The 27,943-nt window shown below is 42.9% G+C and overlaps 2 protein-coding genes and 1 pseudogene across 2 annotated transcripts; all 3 read right to left on the reverse strand.

The window, feature by feature from the left end:
* Positions 1–12,765: 12,765 nt before the first annotated feature.
* LOC128458334 (odorant receptor 131-2-like) lies at positions 12,766–17,587 on the reverse strand. Its single transcript, XM_053443125.1, has 2 exons — positions 17,483–17,587; positions 12,766–13,545 (listed from the first exon to the last, which is right to left on the reverse strand). The coding sequence occupies exon 2, from the start codon at positions 13,504–13,506 to the stop codon at positions 12,766–12,768; it is 741 nt and encodes a 246-aa protein (XP_053299100.1). The 5' UTR covers positions 13,507–13,545; positions 17,483–17,587.
* Positions 17,588–19,707: 2,120 nt separating this feature from the next.
* LOC128458336 (odorant receptor 131-2-like) lies at positions 19,708–23,559 on the reverse strand (annotated as a pseudogene).
* Positions 23,560–25,427: 1,868 nt separating this feature from the next.
* Positions 25,428–26,550, reverse strand: LOC128458338 (odorant receptor 131-2-like). Its single transcript, XM_053443127.1, has 2 exons — positions 26,404–26,550; positions 25,428–26,225 (listed from the first exon to the last, which is right to left on the reverse strand). Exons 1-2 carry the CDS (start codon positions 26,548–26,550, stop codon positions 25,428–25,430), a joined length of 945 nt encoding a protein of 314 aa, XP_053299102.1.
* Positions 26,551–27,943: the final 1,393 nt, after the last annotated feature.

Genomic DNA, 27,943 nt, shown 5'->3' on the forward strand with positions numbered 1-27,943 from the left:
AAGTCCAAAAGTAATTACTCCTGTTGATGTAGTACAGAAGAATAATCCTTTAGTTAAAGGCATTGCAAAAATATCGGAAAAATGGCATGAATTATGGGCTAATATTGAACGACCATGGCCGGTAGAGGGAACTATGAACCCAGATGTTATCAGAATAATGCGAGTTCTTGTGTCAACGTACAAGGCAGCTCAAAAGAGAGGTAAGAAGGGTGAGAAACGCAAAGAAAAGAAACAGGTGGAGCTTGGCATTCTCCAGTTGTTTGAAAATGAGGGACAGAAACTGATCAAAGCTGCAAACGATAAGAGAGATGGGGACGTAGAAAAAGAGGGACAAACAGAAAGACAATTAACGCTGAAGAACCAGGTAGAGGAGTCGCAGACACAGAGGGAAGGGCTGCAGAAAAAACGCTTCCAATTACTGTGCATGGAAAATACTTTACGCTCAAGAAAACAGTTGACACACAAGAAGATGCTTCCTGTGGTCGTCCGAGGGCAGAATTTGGAGTATAGGCCTTGGCAGGCTACAGATATGTCAAACATAATTGAGAAGTTACCTACTCTCCAAGATGGAGCACATTCTTGGATTTCGAAGTTGGAAGAGATCATGGTGGGAGAACAACTTGCCATGGGAGATATTAAAAGACTCTTGGCTAATCTCCTTGGAGTTCATGCAATGGAAGATATTCTACAGAAAGCAGGACTTAATCAATATGTGGGAACTGCTGTGAATGATTCAGAGCTGTTTTGTGCAAATAGAGGTCGAGTGTGTAGAGCGCTGAAAGAGACGTTTCCGACAAATGTACATCTTGACAACATTCTTATTGAACCACTGGGACAGGAAGAAAACCTGAGGGCCTATGTGTCCAGAGCTCATCAAGTGTGGAGAAATGTCACAGGAAATTATCCTGATTTGAATCAAATGGAGCAGTCAATTTTGAGAGCAAAAATACAGAAGGGGTTGCCCCTAACAGTGAGGAGCAGACTGGCAGAGGTGGTTGGTCTGGGAAGCATGGAAAAAGGTGTTTATACAGATCATATAGCCCATCAAGTGGTGCTGTATAGGAAAAAGGAACATGACCAGAAGGAACATGACAAGGATGTTCTTAGAATCAAATACAATTGGTGGATAATAAGAAAATTAAGAAGCAAGCTCTGGTTACACAGAATCAGGCTCCACTAGAACAATCACTACTACAATCACAGCTGAACCAGGTTCAGCTCCAATCGTTCCAGCCATCATCTGTGGTTCCAGTCATCTCCTACCAAGAGTCAGCATTTGATCAAGCGCAGAACTGGAGAGGGAGATTCGATCCAAATTTTGAACAGCATTCAGAAGAATGTTATAATTGTGGACAATTGGGACAGTTTGCCTGTGAGTGCAACAGCTGGATAGAATATCGAGGAGGAGAATACTGAAGAAACATCAGCAAAAGAAAGAACAGAGGATGACATGATTTGTGATTCATCCAGAATTTCTAAGGTGTCAACGTCACAGTACAACAGTGTGCTTCGTCTGTTCCAAATCTATATTTGTTTTAATTTGTGTCTGTTTTGTATGCAAAGATACTGGTTTTCTTTTCTTTCATTCTAGAACATATTGGAGGAAGATCACTGAGAGGGTGGTTGATGTTCAGGGACTCAGACACTTCAAAGATGAAAAATACGGATGGAGTGAAGGACTCTGAACAAAGATAAAATATCCAGATTCAACATGTTATCGATACTACAACTGAGAGTCAATGCTGCTGAGAAACTGTAGTGTTCTATATTGTTGTGTTTTATCTTATATGATGTAGAAGTGATATTAAAAGTGAATTATATTATTTGTATGTTAATTACTTGGAAAATGACATTTTCTGATATTGAGTAAATACTCTGGGACCTCAGATGTTTTCTTTTCCGTGATGTTTAAGGATAGTGGTGCTAGGCAGGGAAAGGTCCATTGGAAGCACCGATGGGACGACCAGCCTGACTTTGGACATTATTTTGTTTTTATTTACTGAGAGTTCCATATGTATTTGCTTAAAGTAATTTCCTTAGGTTATTTGCAAAAATTCCTCTTTTCAGTATCACGGAGTACGATGCATGACCGCCTGGGCAGAGGGGTTGTGAGAGAATTTTCCTGTCTAGTTTGTTTGATGGATATTTAAGGAAAGATAGCTGCCTGACAGGTTTTTCACTCTCACTTTTTAAACTCCATAACTGTTGGCCTCTGTGACCGCACCATGGATTGCGGTTTGTGGATCGCGAACCGGGGGTCGTGGTGGTGGACCCAGTGTGGCGGATTCTGAGTTATGTGGGCTGATCGTGGTGCTGGTGGCGGACCCTGTTTCGCGTTGGCATTGGGCACGGGCGGTGGACCAGGACCGCCGTGGTGGCTCGTGATGGGTCCTGGTGGGCGGCGGTGGACGGTGACTGAGGATTGGAGTGGCGTCTGGTCTGGATGGTGGATCGTGGTCTGGATGGTTGCTGACCATGGACTGTGATTGCAGCGGGACTGCTTGGCATGTCATGTTGGGGTTGTCCTTCGGGATGTCTACCCTCATCAAATGCTGCTAGAGACTTTAATCTTTAATCTTGAAGACTTTAATCTTGATGATGTTTTCCTGCACGTGGCATCTATTGCACTTCTCTCCGTCCTGGGAGAGGGATCCCTCACATGTGGCTCTCTCTGAGGTTTCTACGTATTTTTACCCTGTTAAAAGGGTTTTTAGTAGTTTTTCCTTACTCTTGCTGAGGGTTAAGGACAGAGGATGTCACACCCTGTTAAAGCCCTATGAAATGAATTGTAATTTGTGAATACGGGCTATACAAATAAAATTTGATTGATTGATTGATTGGTATATTGTTAAAATTATGCTGTAGACGGTTTGTTATTTTTGTCATGATCACACACCTTAAAACATAATGATAGGCTTACACTTATGGTGCTTGCCCTCTGGACACTCAGACATTCTCAGAGAGTCCTCCAGATGTTTATCTAATTTGCAATCTACCTTTTGGGATGACCTTTGACCTAGGGAGTTGTCTTGACCAGCTGGTGGATTGAATGTTTTTGACCAATGTGTCTTCATGTTCGGACACAAAAACGTGCCCTTATTTAGTCAAACATCCCATAAGGGACGGTCATTTACCTGAAGTCAAGGGAGGAACCAATGTCCCTATATAACTGTGTGTAAGACCCCTGCAAGTCAGATTTTCACCATTTGGCTGTGTGATGTCTCCGGGTTTCTAGATGCCCGTCCTGACCTGTGAAACTTCTGTGTGATAAACTTTGTTATACTGAAAGTAATAGGTCCTCAGAGTCCTTCCTTCATCATCAACAACTTCTACAACAAAATCTACCTCTCGGCTACATAGAATATACGATAGTACACACACCAATCAGGTTTAATCACTTTAAAAATGCATCAGCTGAGTTCACCTGTTTTAAACCAAAATGGAGCTTGTGCTCAAGAAAGAAGAAGAGTGAGGATGAGAGGGGGAATCCACTGAGGAGGAGAAGGCTGCGGCTGCGGCATTAGTAATGATGTTGTGTGTGATGTTGCATACTGCACACTTTCATGATGTAAATGTACTGTATTCCACACCTATGCTGAACTACACAATCTTGTCTTTCACTGTATTTCTGGGAGTTTTACAGATGGATGCTGAGGAAATCGCATGAATTCATATACATAGATGAGGCAGGGTTCATAGGACAAAAGCAGAAGGAGAAGCAGAAATAACATTGGCCACGGGGCTATAATCAATGTCCCAGGGCAACGTGGGGGTAACATCATCCTTTGCGCTGCCATTACATAGAATGGGGTCCTCCTCCGTCATGCCAATATGAGACTTTACTTCACACCACACATTCTCACATTTTTGGACCGATTGCACAACATCGTCACAGCAGTAAACCACATGCACCAGATGCAATACATTGTCATCTGAGACAATGGGTCATTCCAAGGCTCTGCTCTGGTCCAGAACTGGTTTCAACACCATACACAGTACTATACCGTCCACCATACTCTCCGTTTCTAAACCCAATCAAAGAGTTTTTCTCGGCCCCAGGCTCAGGTACCCCTCATTGAAACCTGTACTAGATACAGAATTTTCTGCTGTCTGATATTTGTCGAGCTTACAGTGTTATGCACACTCCTGTAGTAGCATGAAAACTGGGACATGTTTTGTTGTGATTCTCCATGTTGACATGTTGACTGATTTGGGGATATGGAGAGAAATAAATTATATTTTCATGAGTCTGCAGCATTGGTCTTGTGTAGTGTTTGGTGAATTTATTGTATATTTTCACTTTCTCTGTGTACTTCACTTACAGTACTATAATCACCGAGAAGTAGAATTGCTAAAAGTGTTTTAGGTTAGCAACAGCAGTGTTTAACTGGCTCAAACTGAATTAAGTGTTGTGCAATAGTAGTAGTAGATTTGACGTTGGCTAATTATTAATAATCATGAGAAATGATTATTAAAATAGAAATTATTTATCAAAAATAATTAAAAATTATAAAGCTAGTAATTAAGAATAGTGAAATAATTAATTAGAAATGATACGGTTATCAATTAATAATGGTTAAATTATTAATGAAAACAATAAAATTATCAATTAAGAATGAAACAATCTGTAATTAATGCTTATCGTTGCGGGGCACCACCCTGGTTACAGGGACCAACTATTCAAACTATAGTTATCAGTCTCAAGTGATAAAAGTTAAATTAATAATCTCAATATTTAATATTAATGATTATATAATAAACAATGAAGGGTTTTAAGTTCGAGCACAGGCTATAGTAATCCAGCTGTATTCACATACACATGTACAAATAATCACAGAAATACAAATACTTTAATTACAAAAGTATTTATTCAAAAGGGGAAATAAAGTTAATGTTACTTCAATGATTCTTCATTTAACAAACTCCAATATTTCAAAGAAGGCAACAGCAGCAGCAGCACTTATCACAATGGTCACACATGTAATACTGAGTATCTACTGGTGTGTGTGTTTGGTCGTGTGTGTCTGCCTGTCTGTGTCTCTATGTGTGTGTGTGTGTGTCTAAAGAGAAAAGGGAGTGGCTATGGCGTAATGACGAGATCACGTAGTGACGTAGTCTGGCCAGGATCAAGATGTTACGTTCACGTACTTTCAAGATGGAGGTTTATGACCCCGGTGACGACATGAGGTCGAAGACAAGATGGCGGTCGGTCGCCTGTTACACAAAGGAACTTTAGACAAAGAGATTTCTTATCTCCTGGTTCTGGCGCCGAATGGCGTCGAGATGTATTAAGGCTCTTTAAATCTAGAATTTTCTATGCCACATGAAATATGTAAGTGTAGGTCGGGACGTGTGTAAAAACAGGTTTAGGAGAAAAGAGAGAGAGAGACATCAAAAACATCGTCTGAGACCAGCTACAGTGACGTCACCACTCAGTACACAAATTAGAGTTGTGCACCGATCTTTTAACAGGTTAAGTCTCTGCAAACTTAGTCGGACGATAACAGTGCTGCCGGAGGCTCTCTGTCACAGCGCGAGGCACTTTAAAACATTCAACAATGTAAACAAGGAACCGGAAGTGACGCATCGTTTCCTCATGTTACACGGCTTAAAAACAGATCAGCGATCTACAAACAAACACACTCAAATAAACATGACACGCTAAGTATTTAAACTAGTCTCTGCCCAGACAATAAAGCCTCTTACTGTGACCTCCGCGGATTTTCCAGAAGTCCAGTGAATCTCGTGTTGTGTTCCTCGGGGTACATGCGGTCAGCGAATCCCCGGAATTAGGTGAAGAAGTCATGGCTTGAACTGGATAGCGCTGGTTCATCTGTTGCAGCGGCTTCGTGCTGGGACCGGATATGGAGCGAATTTGTCTTGCTCGTGGAACGGAATTCGGCCTTGTCTCTTCTGCGACAGAATGATGCTTTGTCCTGCAGGGATTAACAGCTGTGTCGCAGCTGTGGGGATCGTGAAAAGAAAAGTCTGTGATGCTCGGCCGGCGAGCGAGTTCCTGTGCGCGGCCTCTTCAAGTTAAAATAACAAAAAGTCCTATCAAAATAAAACGTCGACTGAATAAAGAAATAAAAGAAAATGGAAATAAAACAAACGTCTGTAATTGCCCCCTTTAGCAACTGGAACATCTGGGAGGCCCCGAAGGGGTCTGTTGACGTCTTCAGAGCAGGGTAAAATGGCAATTGCCTCCTTTAGCAACTAAACCATCTAGCTAGACCGGGAACAGTCTATTGACGTCTTCAGAGAGCAGGAAATGGCAGCGATTTTTGGGGTGCAAGGGCTTTTAAATTACCTGAGAGGTCCTCCTCCTTGAGGAGTTGGTCATAGGATGATGCTGGCTTTAAGCCAATTGAGTGTCAGGAATGGATCTGAGTGGGCGGGGCTTGGAACTTAGCGGGGGTTCCAAGGCATTCCCAGAACATTTTCCACCACCAGGGGGAGATTCTTAAGCCTGCAGGAGGATGTCAGGAAAAAGTACTCACAGGTGGATAAGAATGTTCCACAAGGCCTTGATTTACACAGGCCTTTGTTTAGATTTTCTTTGGATAACCTCTGACCTGTGTCTTGTGGTCATCCGCTGGGCTCTGGCCCAACATAAGTCATATGAAGCATGTGTGTTTCATATGGTAAAAAAATATGGTTTTGTTAAATAAGTGTATAGATTTTAAAAGAGTGTTTCATTTTGCAAAGGATCTGAGGTGTTCTGCTGATTGGGTGTGTGGTTGTGCTGATGGGTGTAGTGTTTTGAAACACCGGGCCCTGTTTTGAAAATTGTGCTTAATTAATCGAGAAAAACTGTAACATTGCGGACACAAACTTACACATCCACCAAAACAAGTGTGTGAAGCCCAACACAGCATAAAGAAATTATAACATCGACGATGATGATATTTCATTCACAGACAGGAAACTTCACTCACTGTGAGTCACTGACTCTGAGTGACTCCTCCAACACCCTGAGCCCTTGTTTATAACGTCTGTGGTATTTATTTGTGTGTATGTGTTTGTTTGTGTTTGTGTGTGTGTGTGTGCGTGTGTGTGTATTGGTCAGGTCGTCATAGGGGTATGTTAAAGGTCATGATTGAGTATGAGTGTTAGGGTTAGTGATAATGTTCCCCAAAGCAGACACGAAAGAGTTTGTTGTGAACAGGTAATGGAGTTTATTGGCTGGGTAGGCAGGTGCAGGCTGGAGTGGCAGAGTGCGGGCTGGCTGAGAGATCCTGTAAGAGGCGAGGATGGGAAGCCGAGCGGACAGGCACACGGAGGTTCTGCGTGGAATAATGAAAAATGCAGGCATTAGTCAAAAATAGGCATAGACGCGAAGGTCGAGAGCAAGAGCGATACTACTACCATCATAGACGTATAATCTGGCGCCCGAGTGTTGAGCGGACCAGATCTTTATAGAGGAGATGATGAGGATTGAGTGCAGGTGCGCCTTATCTGCTGCAGCTAGGAACCAGCCACGCCCCCTACCGCTCACACCACCTGTGCAGGGAAACAGAGAAGGGGAGGAGGAGAGACGAACACAACAACAAACAACTACACGACTCCTCAGAGTACCCCCCCCCCCTCAAGGGACACCTCCTGGCGACCTACCCGGTCTATCCGGAAACCGGGCGTAGAAATCTTGGAGGATGGAGGGGTCCAGGATCAAGGACCGAGAAATCCATTGTCTTTCCTCCGGCCCATACCCCTCCCAATCCACCAGATATTGGAAACCCCGGCCTCGCCGGCGTGCGTCCAAAACTCTATTTACAGTCTAAGCCGGGTGGCCGTCAATGATAAGGGTGGGAGGAGGGGGCTCAGCTGGAGGGCAAAGAGGACTTGAGGACACTGGCTTGAGGAGGGAAACGTGAAAAGTAGGGTGAATCTTCAAAGACAGGGGAAGCTTAAGTTTTACAGCACAAGGATTAATGATCTGATCCATCTCAAACGGTCCGATGAGTCTGGGGGTCAATTTCCAGGACTCTGTCTGGAGAGGCAGATCACGAGAAAATAACCAAACCTTTTGCCCCGGCCAGTACTCCGGAGCAGGAGTACGGTGACGGTCGGCAATGCGTTGGTTGCGGGCAGAGGTCCGGATGGCAACTTCACAAGGGGACAAACAGCCGGTCTGGTAGACAACCTGGCTGATCCCTCAGGGCCCCCTGGACCACACCTTCGATCTCCCATCCCGCTGCTCCAACCACACAGGCAGATGGCAAAATGGTGCTCCATGATGTGTCCTCCACAGGAGGTGCAAACTGACGTGACAGCGCATCAGGTTTAATGTTCTTCGACCCTGGTCGGTAAGTGAGCGTAAAGTTGAACCGCCCCAGGAACAACGCCCATCGAGCCTGGCGCGAGTTGAGCCTGCGAGCATAACGGAGGTAGGTCAAGTTCTTGTGATCAGACCAAACAATGAACGGGTGAGTGGAACGCTCAAGCAAGTGTCTCCATTCCTGTAGCGCCAGCATGACCGCAAGCAGCTCCCGATTCCCCACGTCATAATTACTCTCAGCAGGGGAGAGCTGGCGGGAGAAAAAAGCACAGGGGTGCTGCTTATGGTCAGCGACGGTGCATTGGGAGAGCACGGCCCCGACCCCGGAGTCAGAGGCATCCACCTCCACAATAAATTCAACAGCAGGATCAGGATGAATTAAAACAGGTGCAGAGGAGATCAAAAACTTTAGTCTAGCAAACGCCCCCTCTGCTGCCGGCTACCACACAAAAGGAACCTTCACCGAAGTCAGCTGGGTAAGAGGTGTGGCAACTCGGCTATAATCCCGGATAAACCTGCGTTAAAAATTGGCAAACCCGAGAAATCTCTGAAGTTGCTTTCTTGTTGTACGAGTGGGCCATTCGGCCACTGCCTTAACCTTGGCAGGGTCGGTCTTGATCTGCCCCTTCTCCACAATAAAACCCAAAAAACTAACAGAGGGAACATGAAAATCACATTTCTCAGCCTTAACATAAAGTCTATTCTCCAGAAGTCTCTTTAACACAATGTTCACATGTTGCACATGCTCCTGGAGGTCACGGGAACAAATCTAAATGTCATCCAGATAAACAAATACAAAACAATTTAACATATCCCTTAACACATCATTGATGAGCGTTTGGAACACAGCAGGGGCATTAGTGAGGCCAAAAGGCATGACCATGTATTCGAAGTGACCCAGGGGAGTGTTAAACCCTGTCTTCCACTCGTCCCCCTCCCTAATTCTCACCAAATGAAATGCGTTGCCGATGTCCAATTTGGTAAAGATAGTTGCTTTGTGAAGGGGACCAAAAGCAGAGTCAATGAGTGGGAGGGGGTATTTGTTTTTTACTGTGATGTCATTAAGGCCCCTAAAATAGATGCAGGGGCGAAGTGACTTGTCCTTTTTTTCAACAAAAAAAAACCCCTGCCCCCAAAGGTGAAGAAGAGGGGCGAATGAGCCCAGTGGCCAAAGAATCCGTAATGTATTTTTCCATGGTGTCTCTTTCAGGTTTAGACAAGTTGTATAATTTACTGGATGGATAGGGGGCACCAGGGATCAAGTCAATGCCACAGTCATACGGTCTGTGGGGCGGAAGGGATAGAGTACGGTCTTTACTGAATACCTCCCGGAGGTGATGATAAACAGAAGGAACGGAACTGAGATCCACTGGTTTGGGTGGGGATGGTGTGGTGGCTAATGTGGAAGGAATGGCGGAATGTAAGCAGTGTGAATGACAAAATAAAGTCCAATTAGTGATGGAGATGGTAACCCAGTCTATGTGGGGATTATGCAGTTTTAACCACGGGAGACCTAAAACTACTGGGGAACTTGGAGAAGGGATAAAAAAAAAAGATATAGCTTCATGATGGTTACCAGAAAGTTGCAAAGAAATGGGAATAGTGCAATGGGTGACCTGAGCCAGGAGTCTACCATCCAGGGCAAACACCCTTTTCGGGTGAGGAAGGAGCTGAGAGGGAATTCCAGACTGTGTAGAGAAATCAGAGTCAATAAAGTTATCATCTGCCTCTGAGTCAACTAAGATAGAAAGAGGCAGAGAGGTCTGAGCCCACGAAACAGTACCTTTAAGAATCAGGCGGGGAAGAGACGAAACGCTAGCAGAATGGCTCACCAATGCTCCTCCCGTGGTTGGTGAGCCCCCCCTTTTGGTAGAGACGGGCAGTGTTCCCGCAGATGTCCGTCCTGCCCGCAGTAGACGCAGAGTCCGTTGAGACGGCGGCGTTGACGTTCCCTCAATGTGAGTCTTGTTCTCCCCAGCTGCATGGGTTCCTCTGTGCCTGGGGGGGAAGGAGCGATCCGCGGGGGAATCCTGCTGGAGCCTGACTCAGGCAGCGGAGAGGGCGCAAACCCCCGATGAAGGGGGCTCATTGTCCGAATCACGGGAGGGGTGTGGCCAACCCTCCTGGATCTCTCCCTGCGCCGCTCGTGAAGACGATTATCTAATCGTATAGATAAGGAAATAAGATCCTCCAGCGAGGTGGTCTCATCACGAGCGGCCAATTCATCCCTCAACTCATCTCTAAGTCCCCAGAGAAACACCCCCTGAAGTGCCTTATCGTCCCAACCGCTTTCTATCGCAAGAATACGGAAATCGACTGAGTGTGCCACCACTGAGATATCCCCCTGACGAAGAGATAGGAGCCGGTTACTGGCCTCCCTGCTGCGCAGAGGGTGATCGAAAACTTTAAGGAATTCCTCAGTGAAAGAGGTGAAAGAAAAACAAACCGGAGAATTACTGTGAGCTATGGCTACAGCCCAAGCCGCGGCTTTCTCAGAGAGGAGACTCATGACAAAGGCAATCCGCGACTTGTCTGTAGAATAGGTGAATGGCTGCTGATCGAAAACGAGATTGCACTGATAAATAAATTCTCTACCGGAACCAGACTTCCCTGAAAACCTGGCGGTCGTGGGGATGAATGGTTCCTGCGGCTGTGTGGGAAGGGCGCCCGAGGAGGCAGCTGGTGGGAGTGTTGCAGCAGGATCCGGAGCCGGAGCTGGAACGAGAGCTGGAGCCGTCAGCGTGGAGAGGTGAGTAGTAAGCTGCTCCATGCGGCCACCGATCTGCGCCACGTTGGAGGTGAGGGTGTGGAGAGTCTCCATCACCTCGTGCAAAGCCTTCTCATGTTGTCCCACACGAGTTTGTTGGGTCGAGAGAGCCTGTCGGAATTTCTCCGCGTCTACACGACTCCTCACATTGAGGAGACTTCAGATCCCTGAGCTGAAGAGATGAGCAGAAGAAGAGATAGATAGATAGATAGATAGAAAGATAGATAGATAGATAGATAGATAGATAGATAGATAGATAGATAGATAGATAGATAGATAGATAGATAGATGCAGAGACTTCTTTTAACTGAACTACAATTATAGACAGGGTTTAAATTTCAGGAACTGTTGGGGTTACCCCCCTAATTAATTATTAAATACTCCTATAAGAAATACAAATCTAACTCTACTCATTAAACTTACCTGTTATTGCAAATATTGCAGTTTATTTGCTGAGGAGTTACCCCTACAGTGGGCCGTACCATTGACGTAACCGTGACGTCCTCTGTAAGTCCATTCGGTTTGCGGTGGAGCGCGTTCAGGTAACAACGTCACCACAGCTGGTTAGTGTGGTTAGTTAACTATTTCACTAAACTGTATATGATGACAGTCAGGTTCTGCACAAAACTGTGTCTAGTGATGGACGCTAACTTAGCCTGATAACTTCTGTTTAACTTTAGTTTAAGTGACAGTTTTGCTAACGTTAGCCTCACATTAGCTAAGTAGCTGTCCTCAATTTAACCTTTCTTTACTTATATAGACGGAGGATGTGAGGATGTATTAATTGACATCATCAAAGAGAACTGTACTTCCTTTGAATTGTCTTGTGTGTATTTGTGATCGAATCTCTCCTTAATGACATGGTTAAAATAAAGATGAGAGAACAGGACTTCCACACGTTTGCTGTTAAAACAATAAACCTGTCACAATGTGGCAGAAGGCCGATGTATCAAGGTTACAAACGGTTTTGTGTTCTGTGTTTGGTTTTGCTCTGATTATTGTGGAAAACCACCAGAATTCAGTCTCTTTGATAACCAGTGGTCTTTCGGACGAGTTCTCTTGAACCAGCTGTCTCAATGATATTTGACTACGGTCGTCTGTTGGCTCTTCATGATGGTTTGAGTGTTTCTCTCCTAACTCCTTGTTTAGTGTGACTTGTTCCACAAATTACATCTGACATATGGTTCATGGTGGCAAGACGTAACGTTTTCCACCGCTTTTTCCTTTAATGTATTAATAAGTTCATATTAATTTATTTCTTCTTATTTGTTCCTCTGCGCCGGCAGCAGACAGGATCACAGGCATTGGTTATGTTCTCTGTCCAATTTTCATGAAAACGCATTTGGCACAAGGTCACTAAAGGTAATCTTCACTGTGACATGGTAATGTTTTGCATCAACACCTCAAGCTGTTATTCTCTAGGCCAATGGAGGTTGTGTTTTCATCAGCATTTGTTTGCCAATTGGAAGGAAAAAGAGTCAGTGATCTTCTAGTTTAAGATGGTATTTCGTGTCATTGGACTGCTTGGTGGGGATATAAATTGGGAGGCGGGGACTCAGGCCTCTCAGTCTGACGTTGTTTTGCTTAATGTAAATATCAGCATCGTTGTTAATTTTACATTTTTAATGAAGCCATTCAAAACCAAAGGGTATGATTCAACAGTGTGGACATCTTTGATTCAGTATGACAAAATTCCCTTTTTATTGCTATTTAATCATTATTAGTGCTGTGGTGTCACTTTCTTCAGCTTCTCCTGGCACCTGTTGCTCAGAAGGTACATCTTGAAGTACTTCCTGAACTTTTTGTCTCTCACGCCGTAAATGATGGGGCTCAGGAAACGCGGCAGGATGTAGACAATGAGGTAGTTTGCAAATCTGGTCTCCCGGACTCGACCGGGGAAGATGAGATGCAGAACAAGCTCCACACTGGGGGAAATGTAGGAGAGCAGGCACATGGACAGCTGGAGGCCGTGGAGCAGGATGGTGTTCCAGGCTCTCTGTGCTGACATCTTCTCTGTGGCCACGGCTCTCGCTGCAAACAGTATTCGGAAGTAGGTGAATATCAGAGTCAGAAACACAAAGGAGAAATAGATGATGTCAAACGCTTGTCTTTTATGCACAAGGATAGGGTCTTTGAACACGTTCTGGCGTAAACACTTCACCGACCCATGAAACAAGCTCAGGGATTCAGTGGCCAGAGTCACAAACAGATCTGTGATATCTGGAGCCGCGCACAGAAACCAAATCACCCCAATGTACATGTACGTTTTTCTCACTTTGCAGATTTGCGAGTGGCGCAAAGGTTTGCAAATGGCAATGTAGCGCTCAATGGCCAAGTTGACTGGGGTGTTCCTGGTGGTGAAGATGGCCACCAGGATGAGGAGGCAGCAGAAAGAGACGTTGATCTTGTAGAAGATGTAGCTTGAGACAATAAGTATGCTTATGGAGTCGTTTATCACCATGTGGATGAAGAGGATATAACGAGGGTCTTCGTAAAAGGTCTGGAGGAAGACAAGTGAAGAGGGAGGGGGTTGAAATGTGCGGGAAACAGTAACAGCTCTTTGTGTAAATGAAATAATTATAATACAACAATATCAAATATGAATTGAACATAGTGCACAAAGGCCTGCAACTAACATTTATTTTCATCAACAGTTACTCCGCCAGTGATATATTGATCAAACAATTATATGTTATAGTAATATATGTTATATTTATAAAGGTTGATAAAGTAATTAGTTCATTTACAGAAGATTAATTGCCAATGCTTTCAACACTCAGTTAAAGGTTTTTGTAATTTATTAAAGGGGACATATTATGCCCATTTCACCACATTTGATATGGTTCCTTGGGGTCTTAATGAAATGTCTGTAACATTTTTTGGTAAAAAATACCACAAGGATCATTTAAAACAGCACCTTTTTACTCTGTCTAAAACAGACCTCCTCAGATCGACCTGTTTTGAGGGCCCCGCCCCCCTCTCAGCCCGCCCCCATCTTACCCCACCCCCTTTCACCCCTCTCATCCCTCCCCCTCCTCACCCCTCCCCCCTCTCATGGAGGTGTAGGACATAACGTTTTTACCTCCATTAATTAGCCTGTGTGTTTGAATGTGTTCTCACTACAGAATGCATTCAACATCTAAAGGGGAGATTATGGGCCTTTATGTCCAAGAGGAATAGAGCAGTAAGTTTTGTTTTTTTTATGCATGAGATATCAGTCATTTCTGCAATACAAATATGACTGAGGAATAAAATACATAAATTACTCTTCCCTCTGTATTACTTTGCTAACTGCTCATCTTACACGTGTCAATTGTTAACATGTTACATATCAAACATTAAAAGCACACAACTGTTTCTATAAACTTTTATTGTCAGAAAGATTGCTAGAAAGAATGCCACAGAGCTTTTTAAAAATAGTTATTAAATGTACTGGCTGGGACAGAGGTAATAAATACAAAAAATACCAAGTATAATGAAAACATTGATTACAAAAATACAATTTGTGCCATCAGTAGCCATACTGTAAACAAAGGAACACTTTATATTTGTGTGTGACCTTTATTCTCTAAATACATTGTAAACTTTGCTCAGCTGTTACAGGGATTTGGCGTACAGAAGCTTTGTGAGCTGGTGTTGAGGCCACCTGGGCCGGAGAATCAGGGTGGTCCTGCCCTCCTGCTCGGTGCTCCAGATAACCAGAGTGTTCCCTGATGCTCAGGGAAGTTATACAGAGTTCAGACCTGCCCTTGATTGAAACTCGACACATAGCTGGCTATAACTTCCTGCTTGTCAGGTTTCTCATACTTAGCAGAGAGGTCATCAGGTTTTCCTGAGGTCTCATTCAAATATGGGGCCGGGTCCTGAAAAACCTCGTGAAAGATGAGGTCCAACAGGTTATCCACGTGATCTGTAATACAAATTGAGGGGAAAAGTTGGACATTTTGCACTTTTTGTATTTATCATTTTCTTTTTATAATTATTTTATTCTATTTATCGTGAAGACGATAAATAAATGGTCTTTAAATCGTGAAGACCATTTAAAGACAGCAGTTAATCGATATGTTATTTATGTTTCACATACTGTTTGTACATTGTTTGGCTTTTAAATAAAGCCTGTGAGAATCACGGAAGGTTGCATCTGCTTTCACCGGCTTTGCTGTGGACTCGCCCTTCTTATATATTACATCTGTCCCCCGCCGACACACAGGACAAACCTCAAACAGCTCCAGGAGGCAGTTTTCATAGACAATATATGTGGGTGTCTTATGAACAGGGTTGGAAGATTCCATTCTATTAGAACGACAAAGATTTCACCAAAAGGCTGCAACAGCTAAAAAAGTGTAGGATGGTAATCCATCTGATTATTGAAATGTTTAGATTAAATATTGAGTCACTCACGTCACATCTGCTGACTCAGTCAAGACTGTGATCGAGTCATCAGGATCATAGGTAGCATCCTGTGGCTCTCCGAAATCCATACTTGAACAACTTGGGTTGTCCTGTCCCCACTCCAAGCGAGGTCTCTTACAGCTGAGGTCCCAACACCAACATCAGTGCAGCACAGTTTTCTGTGTGCCTATGATAAAACAGACACAGTATCCATGGAGTCACAACAATTGAGATGCTGTTACAACTTTAACACGGAGACACAATCAATGACATGAAGAAGTGACTGAGGGTAAACCAACCTGTACTTTTGTAGTGAGGTCGCAGTGTTTTCATAGAAAGCTGCGTTCCATGTGTGCGCATCTGTGGTGGGTCCGTCTGGCATGCTACGTGATGTAGCCTAGCACCGTGAACAGATGTGCTTGCCTGAACACCAAAAGCAGCAATGTTATTCATGTTTGTACTACTGTCATGCATACAAGGATACAAGGGCACATTTCCCCAACTAGGGCTGGTAATGAATAAATGTTCTAGTCCCGCACATTATGACAACAACATACTCCGGTATCTTGAATGAGCGGCCGTAGCAGCAGCTGTAGCTGGAAGTTAGGTTCGTGAGTGTTGTGCTCTCCACGCTCTTTCCCTCCGTCCGCTCGCGTGTCCTCCCTGGTGTACTGTGCCGCCGATTTTTTCCGACGGCAGCACTGGGCTGGAAGTTAGCTACAGCGCCAGTAGCAACCTTAGCAGCTACTGACGGCCGGCGCCCGCGGCAGCTACTGGCGGCCACGGCAGCTACGGCCGGCCGGCGGCCGCGGCAGCTATGGGCGGCCGGATGCCGCGGCAGCTACGGCCGGCGCAGCTACGGCCGGCGCAGCTACGGCCGGCGCAGCTACGGCCGGCGCAGCTACGGCCGGCGCAGCTACGGCCGGCGCAGCTACTGACGGCCGGCGCAGCTACGGACCCTAACCAGCTACAGCAGCTACTAGGCACACACCAGCGGAGGGGGGGAAAGCGCGTGGAGAGCACAACACTCATGAACCTGCCGTGCGAACACCGTTCACCGTGGACTCCGACGCCGTCTTCTCGCTAAGACTCGCCAGCCGTCCTCGATTAATTGTTCAATAACGTTATTAGCAGTCGAACATGAAAACTCCTGTAAAGTCTCTCCCTATCCCCCACCACTACATACTAGCCCCCCACCCCCTCACACACGGCACAACATGCTAACGGCACTAGCCTCCACACAAAATGTCTAAAAGAAGCAAATACCAGAATTATTTAAAAAAAATACTTACATTTCCCTCGTCTTCAGTATTGCGATGGAAAGATGGCACCGACCCCTCTTTCAATAACAACCTTTTAGAGAATCCAGCGTTATATTGGCCCAGGTTGATAAAACAGTCCTATTCAAAGTGGTGGCAGGAACGTTGCCATCATATATGAACTCAATCCATCTCAATCTTGTGTGTTCTGAAGCTGGAGTCACAGGAAGACATTTGTGCTGATTTGTGCAGCCGACCACTGAGCATCTCGGTTGTCGAAATTGATTCATGCTGCTGTTAGCTTATCCAAGTGTTTCCAAGGCCAAGGCTTGCAAGAATGAAATGGCGGACACCGGTGGACCGAGCTTCTATAAAGTGGGAGGGTCCATCTAGGGGTGGGTCGAGTGGTAGTGGGGGAGTGCATAGAGCTATGGGGGAATGTACTAAATGGGCGTTTTTTTTCGACTATGACGTCTATTTCGGGGGAAATTCCATTGGACGCACTTTAGCACATAGTTTCTGAAATAGAGGAACCACAACAAATCGCGGGAGTGATTTTTTTCCAGAGTTTTTGGGACGGTAGACATGCCAGATACCCAAACTAATGTGTAGAAGCACTACAAAAGTGGAATTTTCATAATATGTCCCCTTTAAACAAAATTATTAAAATATTTAGTGTTTCCAGCTCCTAAAATGTGAGGATTTAATGTTTTCTGTCTGTTGTATATCTCAAAGACAGATGTTTAGATTGAAGAATAGAAAATTGTATGTGTGCGTTGTTTTTACCTGGTGTCTGAAAAACGTGGAAACCAAGGTGCTGTTGATGTAACTGAGGATGAGCCACAACAGAACAACAATCAGGCTCCTCACAACCGCTCCGGTGAAGGTGTCTCTGATGAAAGTAAACTGATTCAGCTGCAGAGGGTGACAAGTAGCAGAGACAAAAAAGACTTTTAGAAACATAGAATCCTCAAACTGCAGATCCTAATCCTTCTCAGTGTTTCGATCAGCTGACCTACTTTCAAACTTTAATCTAGCAGCAGGTTCATATTTAGTTTTTCATGAGCACCCACAGGCTGTGAGTCAGCAGCGTCATCCTGTCTTTTACACTCCCACACAGACACAGCTTAAGCATGTTGAGGTAATGATTCAAATTCAATTTAATCTTGTGTATCTTATGTGCATTCCCATGAGTAACATGTCTGTTTCCATCAAAATAAAAGTTTTTACAAGAAGTCAATAGAGTTTACTCTTTAATTTCATTTCAAATTTGGACTTGAATAAGAGAACACGATGGTGGCAAACTTAAATTTCCCACATTACTATTTGCATTGGTCTTAACGAATTAAACAGCTCAAGATTTTCTACAGTCAACAGTTGGTAAATGCGATTAAAAAAGCAGCTTTGTGACGCACATAAAGTAGTTTGACCAAGTTCTTAAAAACCTCAAAAGCTTATAAAATGTATAGCAGTTTTATTATAAAAACAGTTTAACATTAATAAGACCAATCAACATGCAGTTTTAATACATGAAACAGAAACGCAATTGACAACAATATTATTCTGAGCTTTATCTTAAATGAAGTGACAACACAAATACAATAGTCATAAAAGTCGGAAACACAGGCTTTAAACTTGTAAGATTTATCTCTAATTATGAATTATATTCACATTTACATTCTTCCTGATACAAGAGTAACTAGCAATGTAAAGAATGTTTTTGAAACGTTGACATTTATCTAAATCTTGAACTGAACTGTGTAAAATGGTTCAGCAGAGAGTTGCAGTCTGCAGCTGCCTCACCTCCTCCCTCTCTGTTCTGTTCCTACCTGATTCCAGGTCAGATGCTGAAGGCAGACGTCTCTTCACACCGGTCTTTATAAACATGTCCGAAGTCATCAGAGAAAAAAAAAACATGGTGATGACGGAGGGTGTAGCTTGTGACGGTTATGTTGACGTCAGTGAGATCGAAGCATCTTTTATTTATCCTGTAATATGTTTCGGCCTTAATTTGACTTTAGACAAGTGTCTCCATGATGTGATGGACGAACCGTAGCCTCCTGCAGTGACACTGTTGTCCTCTCATTGGGTCACTCTACTTATTGATTAATCTGCCAGTTACTGTCTCAGTTTCTCAATTCCACCAATGGTCTGGAAAATGAAATGAAAAATGTCCATTACAATATTTAACGGTCTGAGGAGACGTTTTATTTAAAGCCCCCACAAGGAACTTCTCATGTTTGTCAAGCAGTTGTGTTCCCAACGTCTCCTGCAGTAAAAACCTCCTTTTAGATGCATTGAAAAAAATACACAATTCACAAATACAATGAACACGAGACTACTTGTGTAGGAGGAAGAAGTCTGGATCTGTTTAGAATCCTTTCTCGTGTTTGTTCCACCAATGTTTAAGCCCTATGAGACGAATTGTGATTTGTGAATATGGGCTATACAAATTAAATTTGATTGGTTGATTGTTCTCCTTCCCTTGTAGCTTTTTTAGTTTTTCTGCGGTTCTCCTTTCTGATCGTGTCCCAGCCTCAGCCATGACGACAAAAGCAACTTCAAGAAGTAATAATCTCTAAAGACGAGTGTGCTCCAGCTTCCTTTCCACCGACTAGCAGGCTCCTAACTGTACGGTGGTTTTCATGTAGAGAACAATCTATCTGTCAGTGTGTAAAGTGGAGCTCTGACTGCGTTGTCCCACTCACTGAACTGAAAAACACTGGATATTACCCATGATCCTCTGCTTCCTGAACCATAGATCTGTGTTAACAACTCGTATTTTAACTCAACAGTTCTGTTAAAATCAAAGTTGAACCTTAGAATTTTAAATGTTCACTTAAATTTAGAGTTTTAGTATTTGTTGATTTTAACGGTATTAGTATTATGATTTAATAGATAGTAAAAATTGAAAACATAAACACAAGAATTCAGAACAAAATTGCTGATCACACATGGTTTCTCTGCTCGATATTGATATTAGATGTTTGCGGTTTGTCACTGTGAAGCTGTCACTTCAGTTTAATCATCACTCTTGGCACGGTGACGTTTTTCCGCTGGTTGTTGCTCGAACTGACTTTACACACCAGGTACCTTCTCACATATCTCCTGAAGAGCTGGTCTCGCAGTCCGTAGACGATGGGGCTGACAAAGCCACAGGAGGAAAAGCGTATGGTCGAGTAGTTCTGGGACAGCAAGTCTTTAATCTTGAAGACTTTAATCTTGATGATGTTTTCCAGCACGTGGCATCTATTGCACTTCTGTCCATCCTGGGAGAGGGATCCCTCACATGTGGCTCTCTCTGAGGTTTCTACGCATTTTTACCCTGTTAAAGGGGTTTTTAGTAGTTTTTCCTTACTCTTGCTGAGGGTTAAGGACAGAGGATGTCACACCCTGTTAAAGCCCTATGAGACGAATTGTAATTTATGAATATGGGCTATACAAATAAAATTTGATTGATTGATTGAAGTAGAGCAGACATTGTTCAAACATGGGTCTCACATAAACAATCAAGCATAACAGCAACTGAAAACCGTGGAGAAGAATAATGTTTCTGGCTTTTTTAAAGTCTACAGACACTCCCTTGGCAGTGAACAGAATCCTGAGGTACGTGTAGAAGAGCAAGAGCCAAACGAAGACGAGACAAACGATGTGTGATGCGTCTCTCTTCTTCAGGCTGTAGGTGCTCCTGAACACCCTGTCCCTGACACAGAACGCCCTGGAGTGGAAGAACTGCAGAGGCTCAGTGATCAGGAGGATGAAGAGGTCGAGTAGGATAGAAAGAGCACTCACAGCCCAGATCAGACCAATCAGGATGTAGGTGTTCCTGACGGTGCAGATTTGACCGTGGCGGAGGGGGATGCAGATGGCGATATAGCACTCCACCGCCATTCCAGCCAGGTTCAGCAGGGTGTTGAGGGTGGTGGTGATGGTAATGATGAGCAGGATAAGGCAGAAGGGGATGTTGATCTGTGGAGGAGGGTGGACAGGGCCAGCTGCATCATGTCGTTTATCACCAGGTGGATGATCAGAATGTATCGAGGGCTCGAATTGAAGATCTGTGAGGGGAAAACAGCAGGCGAATAAAAGTGACTCTCAACAAGTCACAAAAACAAACTTATAGCTTAAATATAACTCAAATATTTGGTTACTTTCTGAAGGGTAAGCGAGACCCTACAGAGATCTGTGATGCTCTTAAATTTCTTAAAGACACATTTTTATTATTGTGCTCCCTGAGAATATGAACTCACTTTCCACTTTATAATTCCTTTTTTAATAATTTCAGTTCTTCTCCGTAGCTTCTTCTCTTTATTTTATTTATTTTTTACCAGTTTATTAATCTGCTTCTCATTTTTGATAATAATACCAGGTTTACCACATTTCATTGAACAGTATAACAAGTCTGATAAGGTCATGACAAAGTTGTGCTACTGAATATGACTGAGGCATAAAAACAGGAATTCAATTAATAAAATAATATCATTTAGTTTTTCTTTGAAGAAGCAACTTTATATTTCTCATAGAAATTGTTATGGTTTTTTGTACCCTGTATTCGGCTGATTTGAACCTGGATATTGACTTGTGGCATACAGTCTCTTTCTCACTCTCAAAACCAAACAAGAAGCTTGTTCTCAGTCTCAGCAGTTTGTCCTCTGGAGGGTTATTAAAGATGCTGCTCTTCAGATGTGTTTAAATTATACTTAAGATAAAGTTCTTCACCATAGTTTGTTCTCTATGAGGCAATACCCTTTTAAATACATTTGCTCTTTATCTTCTGAATATTTTAAATAATCTGTTCGGGAAAATGATTACAGTTTTTGTTAACACACGTTTTTCAAAACAATAACGGCTTTCTCAAAACTGCACACAGACAACTGAAAACCTCACACACAAAATGCTAAACCTGACACTCCCTTTGCAAGATGACTCTTTGCCATCAAATCTCTTACCTGTTCACAAAATGGAACTCGTGTTTTCATTTGGTACACACAGCCATATTTTCAAATGACACACACATACTCTTCATTGGGAACACACAACTAAGCATTTGCTTGCACACTACCAAGCATTTACAGCACACTGAAGTGAAAAATTGAAAACACAATCATCAAAATGGAACACACCATATGAATGACATGACTCTGGAGAATGAGCTATTTCTCCTTTTGTCAAATGTGTCAGTGTAGGCCTACTTTTTTCATAGTCAAACATAAAACAGCACACAAATATGCAGCATAAAAAGGTTTATTTCGGTACACACAGAGAACAGTACAGAACTGTAAACCGGCCTACTCAACCCCCCCCCCCCCCCCCCCCTTCACAAAAATTACAGTTTTTCACAATCGTTAACACACATTTTTCGAAACAATAACGGCTTTCTCAAAACTGCACACAAAAAACTAAAAACCTCACACACACAATGCTGACAGGCCTCGACACTCACGTCGCCACAAGCCTCCTCAATGGCCTGGAGCAGTGGGACCCGGTCCTGTGGGTTCCGTTCATATACCTTCCACCTCCAAGCTGAAAATAATTCCTCAATGGGATTCAGGAAAGGAGAATAAGGTGGAAGGTATAGAATGGAAAAATGTGGGTGGTCCTGGAACCACTCCCGCACTTGAAAGCTCACATTGTCCCGGATGACAACGTGATTGATCCACTGTGGGTCATCTGTCTGGTCAGGTGGTACCAGCAGGTCATGCAGGCCATCCAGGAAGACGAGGAGACGGGCAGCGTTATAGGCCCCTAGGTGGGCATGACGGTGCAACATCCCATGGTGATTCATTGCAGCACACATTGTGATGTTCCCACCACGCTGGCCGGGGACCTCAACAATGGCCCGCTGGCCAATGACGTTTCTGCCCCGTCGCCTCCTCTTCACCAGGTTGAATCCCACCTCATCAATAAAGATGTACTGGTACAACTCATCAGCTGTGCCATGCTCCTGGATCAGCATGAGAATGCAAGTTACAGTATGGACACAGAGAGGTCAACACAGTGGGCTACAGTGAGACACTGTAGAAAAGGAACAATATTGGATTACAGGTACAATACATGCATGTGTCAGTGCTGAATGTATGATACTTACAAGCACAAACTCTCACCATAACTCCTTGATGCTGTCTGTGTTCCGTTCGAATGGGACCCTGAACACTTGTTTCATCCACATGGCAGTCCTATGAAGAATACAGTCCAATGACGGTCTGGACGTTTTGTAAATGTAGCATGGTCAGCCAGGATCCTAGTTTTTATTTGTCTGAGTGTGATAGCGTTGTTCTCACGAACCATATCTACAGTTTCAGTGTCCTGTACGGCTGTTCAAATGCTGTGAAATTGCTCAACAGACCTGAATGTTTAGAGATTTGAGTATTTGTGTGTTGTAGGTTGATGCTTTGAGATTTTATTTGAGAAGTGTGTGCAACAACTGAACATTGTGTGTAGTGTTTTGACAACAAGGTGATGTGTAATTGACATCAGAGTGTAAACAAGGAAAGTCAGAGTCTAATGCAGATAAGGGAGTGTGAAGTAGTGCCAAATTGGGGCGAGCGATTGGTACATGAAGTGAAGGTTGTGCAAATTGTGCCGAATTTTCGCTTTTTGTGTGTTAACAACTGAGAAAAACTGTAATGAATCGATTAAAGAAATTACAGATATCTTTCAGAATAGTACGTTTACATTCATCATGTCTGAGTTTTGTATGGGAACATACCTGGTGCTTCCTGAAGGTGTGAACCAGACTACTATTGATGTAGTTATGAAATGCAGAGCACCGTCACGATCACATTCTTAGTCACAGCTGTGGTGAAGGTGTCTCGCTCCACTGCATTCACGACAAAAGAGCCATTAACAGATGATAAATTCATGTCTGGAATGGCAAAGTCTGAAAAAACAAAAAACAATATTGAAGGTTATTCTGTGAGCTCCAAAGTGTCACATATTCTATCAAATATTGTTTTCTAACAGTAAACTCTGTATTAGGAAACATGCCACGAAATGTTGAACTGCAGAGATTACCATGTTATTATGTAAATCTTATGTGTCACAAACTCTTCAACTCATTCTGAAGCTATTTCATTTCCGACACATGGGATTATTGTGTGTTCATGTTATGTTCATGTTGAGTGTATTTTAAAGGAATAATTTCAAATTTGGGAAACTTTCTTAGAAAGACAAAAAACAAGAACAAGTGCAGTTTAAACTTTGTGCTTTAAAACAGCTCTGATCAATATTTTTATTTGTTATTTGAATATGTTAAGTGACAATTTGTCTTTGTGATGAACTGAATCTGTTGCTCAACTCACCTTAATGTAGCTCTGCACAGAGTTTCCACTCGGCTCTTCACAGAGTTTCCACTCTGCTCTAAACAGAGTTTCCACTCTGCTCTCCACTGAGTTCCCACTCTGCTCTACACTGAGTTTCCACGCTGCTCTACATTATTAATTAATACCAAACTTATCAAAAACACTTGAACAAACATCAGTGTGATGAGACCTACCTGAAATGACAGGAACCAGAGAGAGAAACATTTGTATCACATGTACTATGCTTTCTTCTTTTGGTCCATGTCCCATCTGCTTACATGAAGGAGGCAGGTTTATGAAATGTACTGCAGTCAGCCACCAGGGGGCATTTGAGAGGGTTTGGCTTCACCTGCGGGGAGCTGTCATGACAGTAGGGTAATACATTGAATGTGTCCTCCCTCCTCACTCCCACCTGACCTACGCTAACTTCACATGTTAACGATAAACACATATCGGAAAATTATTAGGACACGTAGAGTATGTTACTTTGTGTTTCTTTTATTTGCTCTAGTGTTTATGAGACACTTATTTAAACACACAAAAAAAGTTGTAAAATGTTATGTGCACGCAGCTCAACTGCCTCAAACAATACAACACAACACGAGACGTGTACGACCAGGACATCCGGATTCACGATCCGACATATTCCGTTAATGACTAATTACATGTTTTTATGAACCTAAATCGGAATTCTGCAGGTTTTTATAAAGATCAGTTCTACATTTGAGTGATTAGAAAAGAGCAGAGGAGCAGAACCACTTGCTCACAGTGGAGTAATGCACCTCAATGCAGTGGTGCTGCTAAGAGAGGGGCTAGGGGGCACCCTGACACAGTAAAGGTTTGCCTAAGTAGAATGTTATAGGTGCAGCACACAGGTCTAAACTGAACAAATGTCTGTTGTAGTCTGATTTTTTAATTGAAAACCTTATTTTGTACAGAACACACAACAGTAATAGTCTATAATACTTTAAAAGCACATTCTGACAAACTAATGAGTTCAGATTTATCTGATTGTACTGATGAAAAAGCAGTAATGACTGAGGATTTGATTTAAAATTAGGTAATAGTAATTTTTTTATATTGAGATGCATTGACGTGGTGCATGTGAATGGTTGACAGCTAACTCGTTACAGGCAAGTGAAGATGCACATTTCTACTGCACCCCCACCTACACCCGACACCTGCACCCATTGGACGGTGCCAGCTATCAATCACACTGTGGTATCCACCCCCCAACACATCCGGTGCTTTATGGTCTGTTTGTCTCTAAATGATCATAATTCACTAAATGAACATGAGCTGATTGAAGAAGACATGAAACTAGAGACTGAGATAAACTCCTGAATGTTTACTGACGCTATAAAGTCAGAATGTATTGTTCTCATATTCTAAATCTTTGGTTAAAATCTGTTTGCACAGCAACATGAACTTCACCAACGTGTGATGGTTGATCTCCGTTTACATATCAGGTGCTTTTTCAGGTGCTGTCTGAAAGTCTTGTCTCGTAGCCCATAAACGATCGGACTGATAAATCTAGGTAACACCTGAATGATGATATAAGAAACAAAAAACACGTGTACAAAATGTTTGGGGAACAAGTTCAACAGGGCATTCCTCATAAAATGGGCTAAATAGGTCAGCATGCACAGCAGCAGCTGAAAGCCATGAAGCAGGATGGTTTTACTTGCCTTTTTTGCATCTCCATCCCCTGATTTACTCACTTTAGCAGCTTTGGCAGCAAGGAAGATTTTGACGTAAGCGTAGAGGAGCGTGAACCAAACACCAATCAGGTAGATAATGTAGGAAACCTCCCTCTTTTTTACACTGACAGGGTGTCGGAACAGGTTGTTCCTCTCACAAAAAATAGTAGAATGAAATAACTGTAGGGGCTGTGTTGCCAGAAAGATAAACACATCTGACAGAGCAGAAATTATGTTCATGGCCCAAATCCAACCTATGAGAATGTATGTTCTTCTGATGGTGCAGAGCTCCGCATGTCGCAGTGGTAGACAGATGGCGATGTAGCACTCCACCGCCATGGCAGCTAAATTCAATGGTGTGTTGAGGGTGGTGAAGATGGCAAAGGAGATGATGAGGCAGCACAGTGTAACTTGGATCTTGTAGAAGACGTAACTAAAGAAAAACAAGCTGATTGTTGCAGTGAGCTGGATCATATCGTTCAACACCAGGTGGATGAATAAGATGTACCGAGGATTCAGGTAAAATATCTGGAAGAGAGGAGAAGCAACAGAAGTCAATGAAACTCTCCCCTGTTAGCTTATCTTTCTACCTGAAATCCCTGATAATATCAATGATCATGATAATGATAATAATAACAATAATAATAATAATAATAATAATAATAATAATATTTTAACAATAAGAGACATTAAGAAGGATTCTAACCTGGTGTTTTCTGAAGGTGTGAATCAGTGTGCAGTTGATGTAGTTGATGGTCAGACCAAGAGCCAGAAGGAACACATTCTTGGCCACAACTGTTCCCTGAGAGTCTCGATAACTCGTCACATTAAAGTTATAAGAGGAGGAATTCATGGTGACGATGTGAGGATCCTGCAACTCTCTGGAAACATTTAAAATATTTTCAGGTCGTGTTAAGATTGGTCCTGCAAATTTAAGCTTTAACACGTTCTTCTTTGGACCAGAAACCAAAGGAATACCTCTGATCAGCTGTTCAAGTTATCATGCGAAGACCTCTAGTTTCAATCTGAAACCAACATTCACTCTGACAGACGTTTTTCATGTTAGAGCAGTTTTAAAAAAAACACGCCTGCAGGGCCAGATACTGAATAAAAATACACAATAGTTACGTTTATGGATTTGCATTCAACATTTTATCAAGAAACAGATACGTTGTGCTTATTGGAAAGGATGCAGCGTGATATGAGAGTAAGTGCAGAAAAATAATAATGAAGGCAGGGATCACAGATGTTACTCTGACAGATGTGAACTCCTCATGAAGAGAAGGACTGATTTCCTGAAACTGGCTCTGTAACAGCAGAGCTGAATCAGTCCTTTTGTTTGACGGTGAAACCATTCAAACCCAATAATATCCATCTCAAACACACACCTACATTTGTACAGGTCTTGGAGGTCTCTTCAAACTGACCAAATACGGTAAATCAAATGACACATGCTTGATGTAGGAGACAAAAAGTAATTATTGTTGCAGAACAAATGCTGTTATTAGATATTATCTGCACATGCATTTAAAAAGGGTTCCAGCATTATAGACTACGTGATAATAAGATACTGCAATGAGTGGGATAACATTAACAACTGCCCTTCCCCTAACAGTGCACTTACCTATCCTCCTCCACTAGGACTCAAATAAGCCTGAGGGCAGATCGTTGGCTTTATATTCGGTATTGAGCGGCTGTATCATGCTGATGAAACATGACGTCATGATATTCACGTGTGTGTGTGCTTGTTGACAGTGTCAGTCAAAGTGGTGGGGCTTTAATGTGTCTTGTCATTGATTCTACAAGTCTTTGATCTTTTTTTATTTAGGATAGTAGAAAAATTGTTATACATGTCATTGATTAAAGAAACTGAATGGGTTCTGTCCGTACACATATCACATCCTTCCACCTCCTTGCTGCAGTAGCTAGAATAAAACTCAGAAGAGCTTGTAACTCTGAGGCCCTTTGTTTCAATCAAGCCACATCAAATGACTCACACTCATAGAGATCAGCTCTATAAGTATGTGTGAGTTTCAAACATACAAATAAACAATCAAGAAACAGGCCGGTGCAAAAACATAATCTTCTTTGCAGAGGTAACAAAAATGTTTGAATTCATCATGTTTTGACCAGACTTGCAGCTCCTGTGTGTAGTTGGAAAAACTGAGTAGTGTGACAAGCAGTTTAGATTTACACAAGTGGAGCACGATGTTGGATTGAAGCTTTTCAACAACGAGCCAGTCTCT

Source organism: Pleuronectes platessa, chromosome 16, assembly GCF_947347685.1.
Source record: "Pleuronectes platessa chromosome 16, fPlePla1.1, whole genome shotgun sequence".
In the NCBI taxonomy this organism is placed as follows: Eukaryota; Metazoa; Chordata; class Actinopteri; order Pleuronectiformes; family Pleuronectidae; genus Pleuronectes; species Pleuronectes platessa.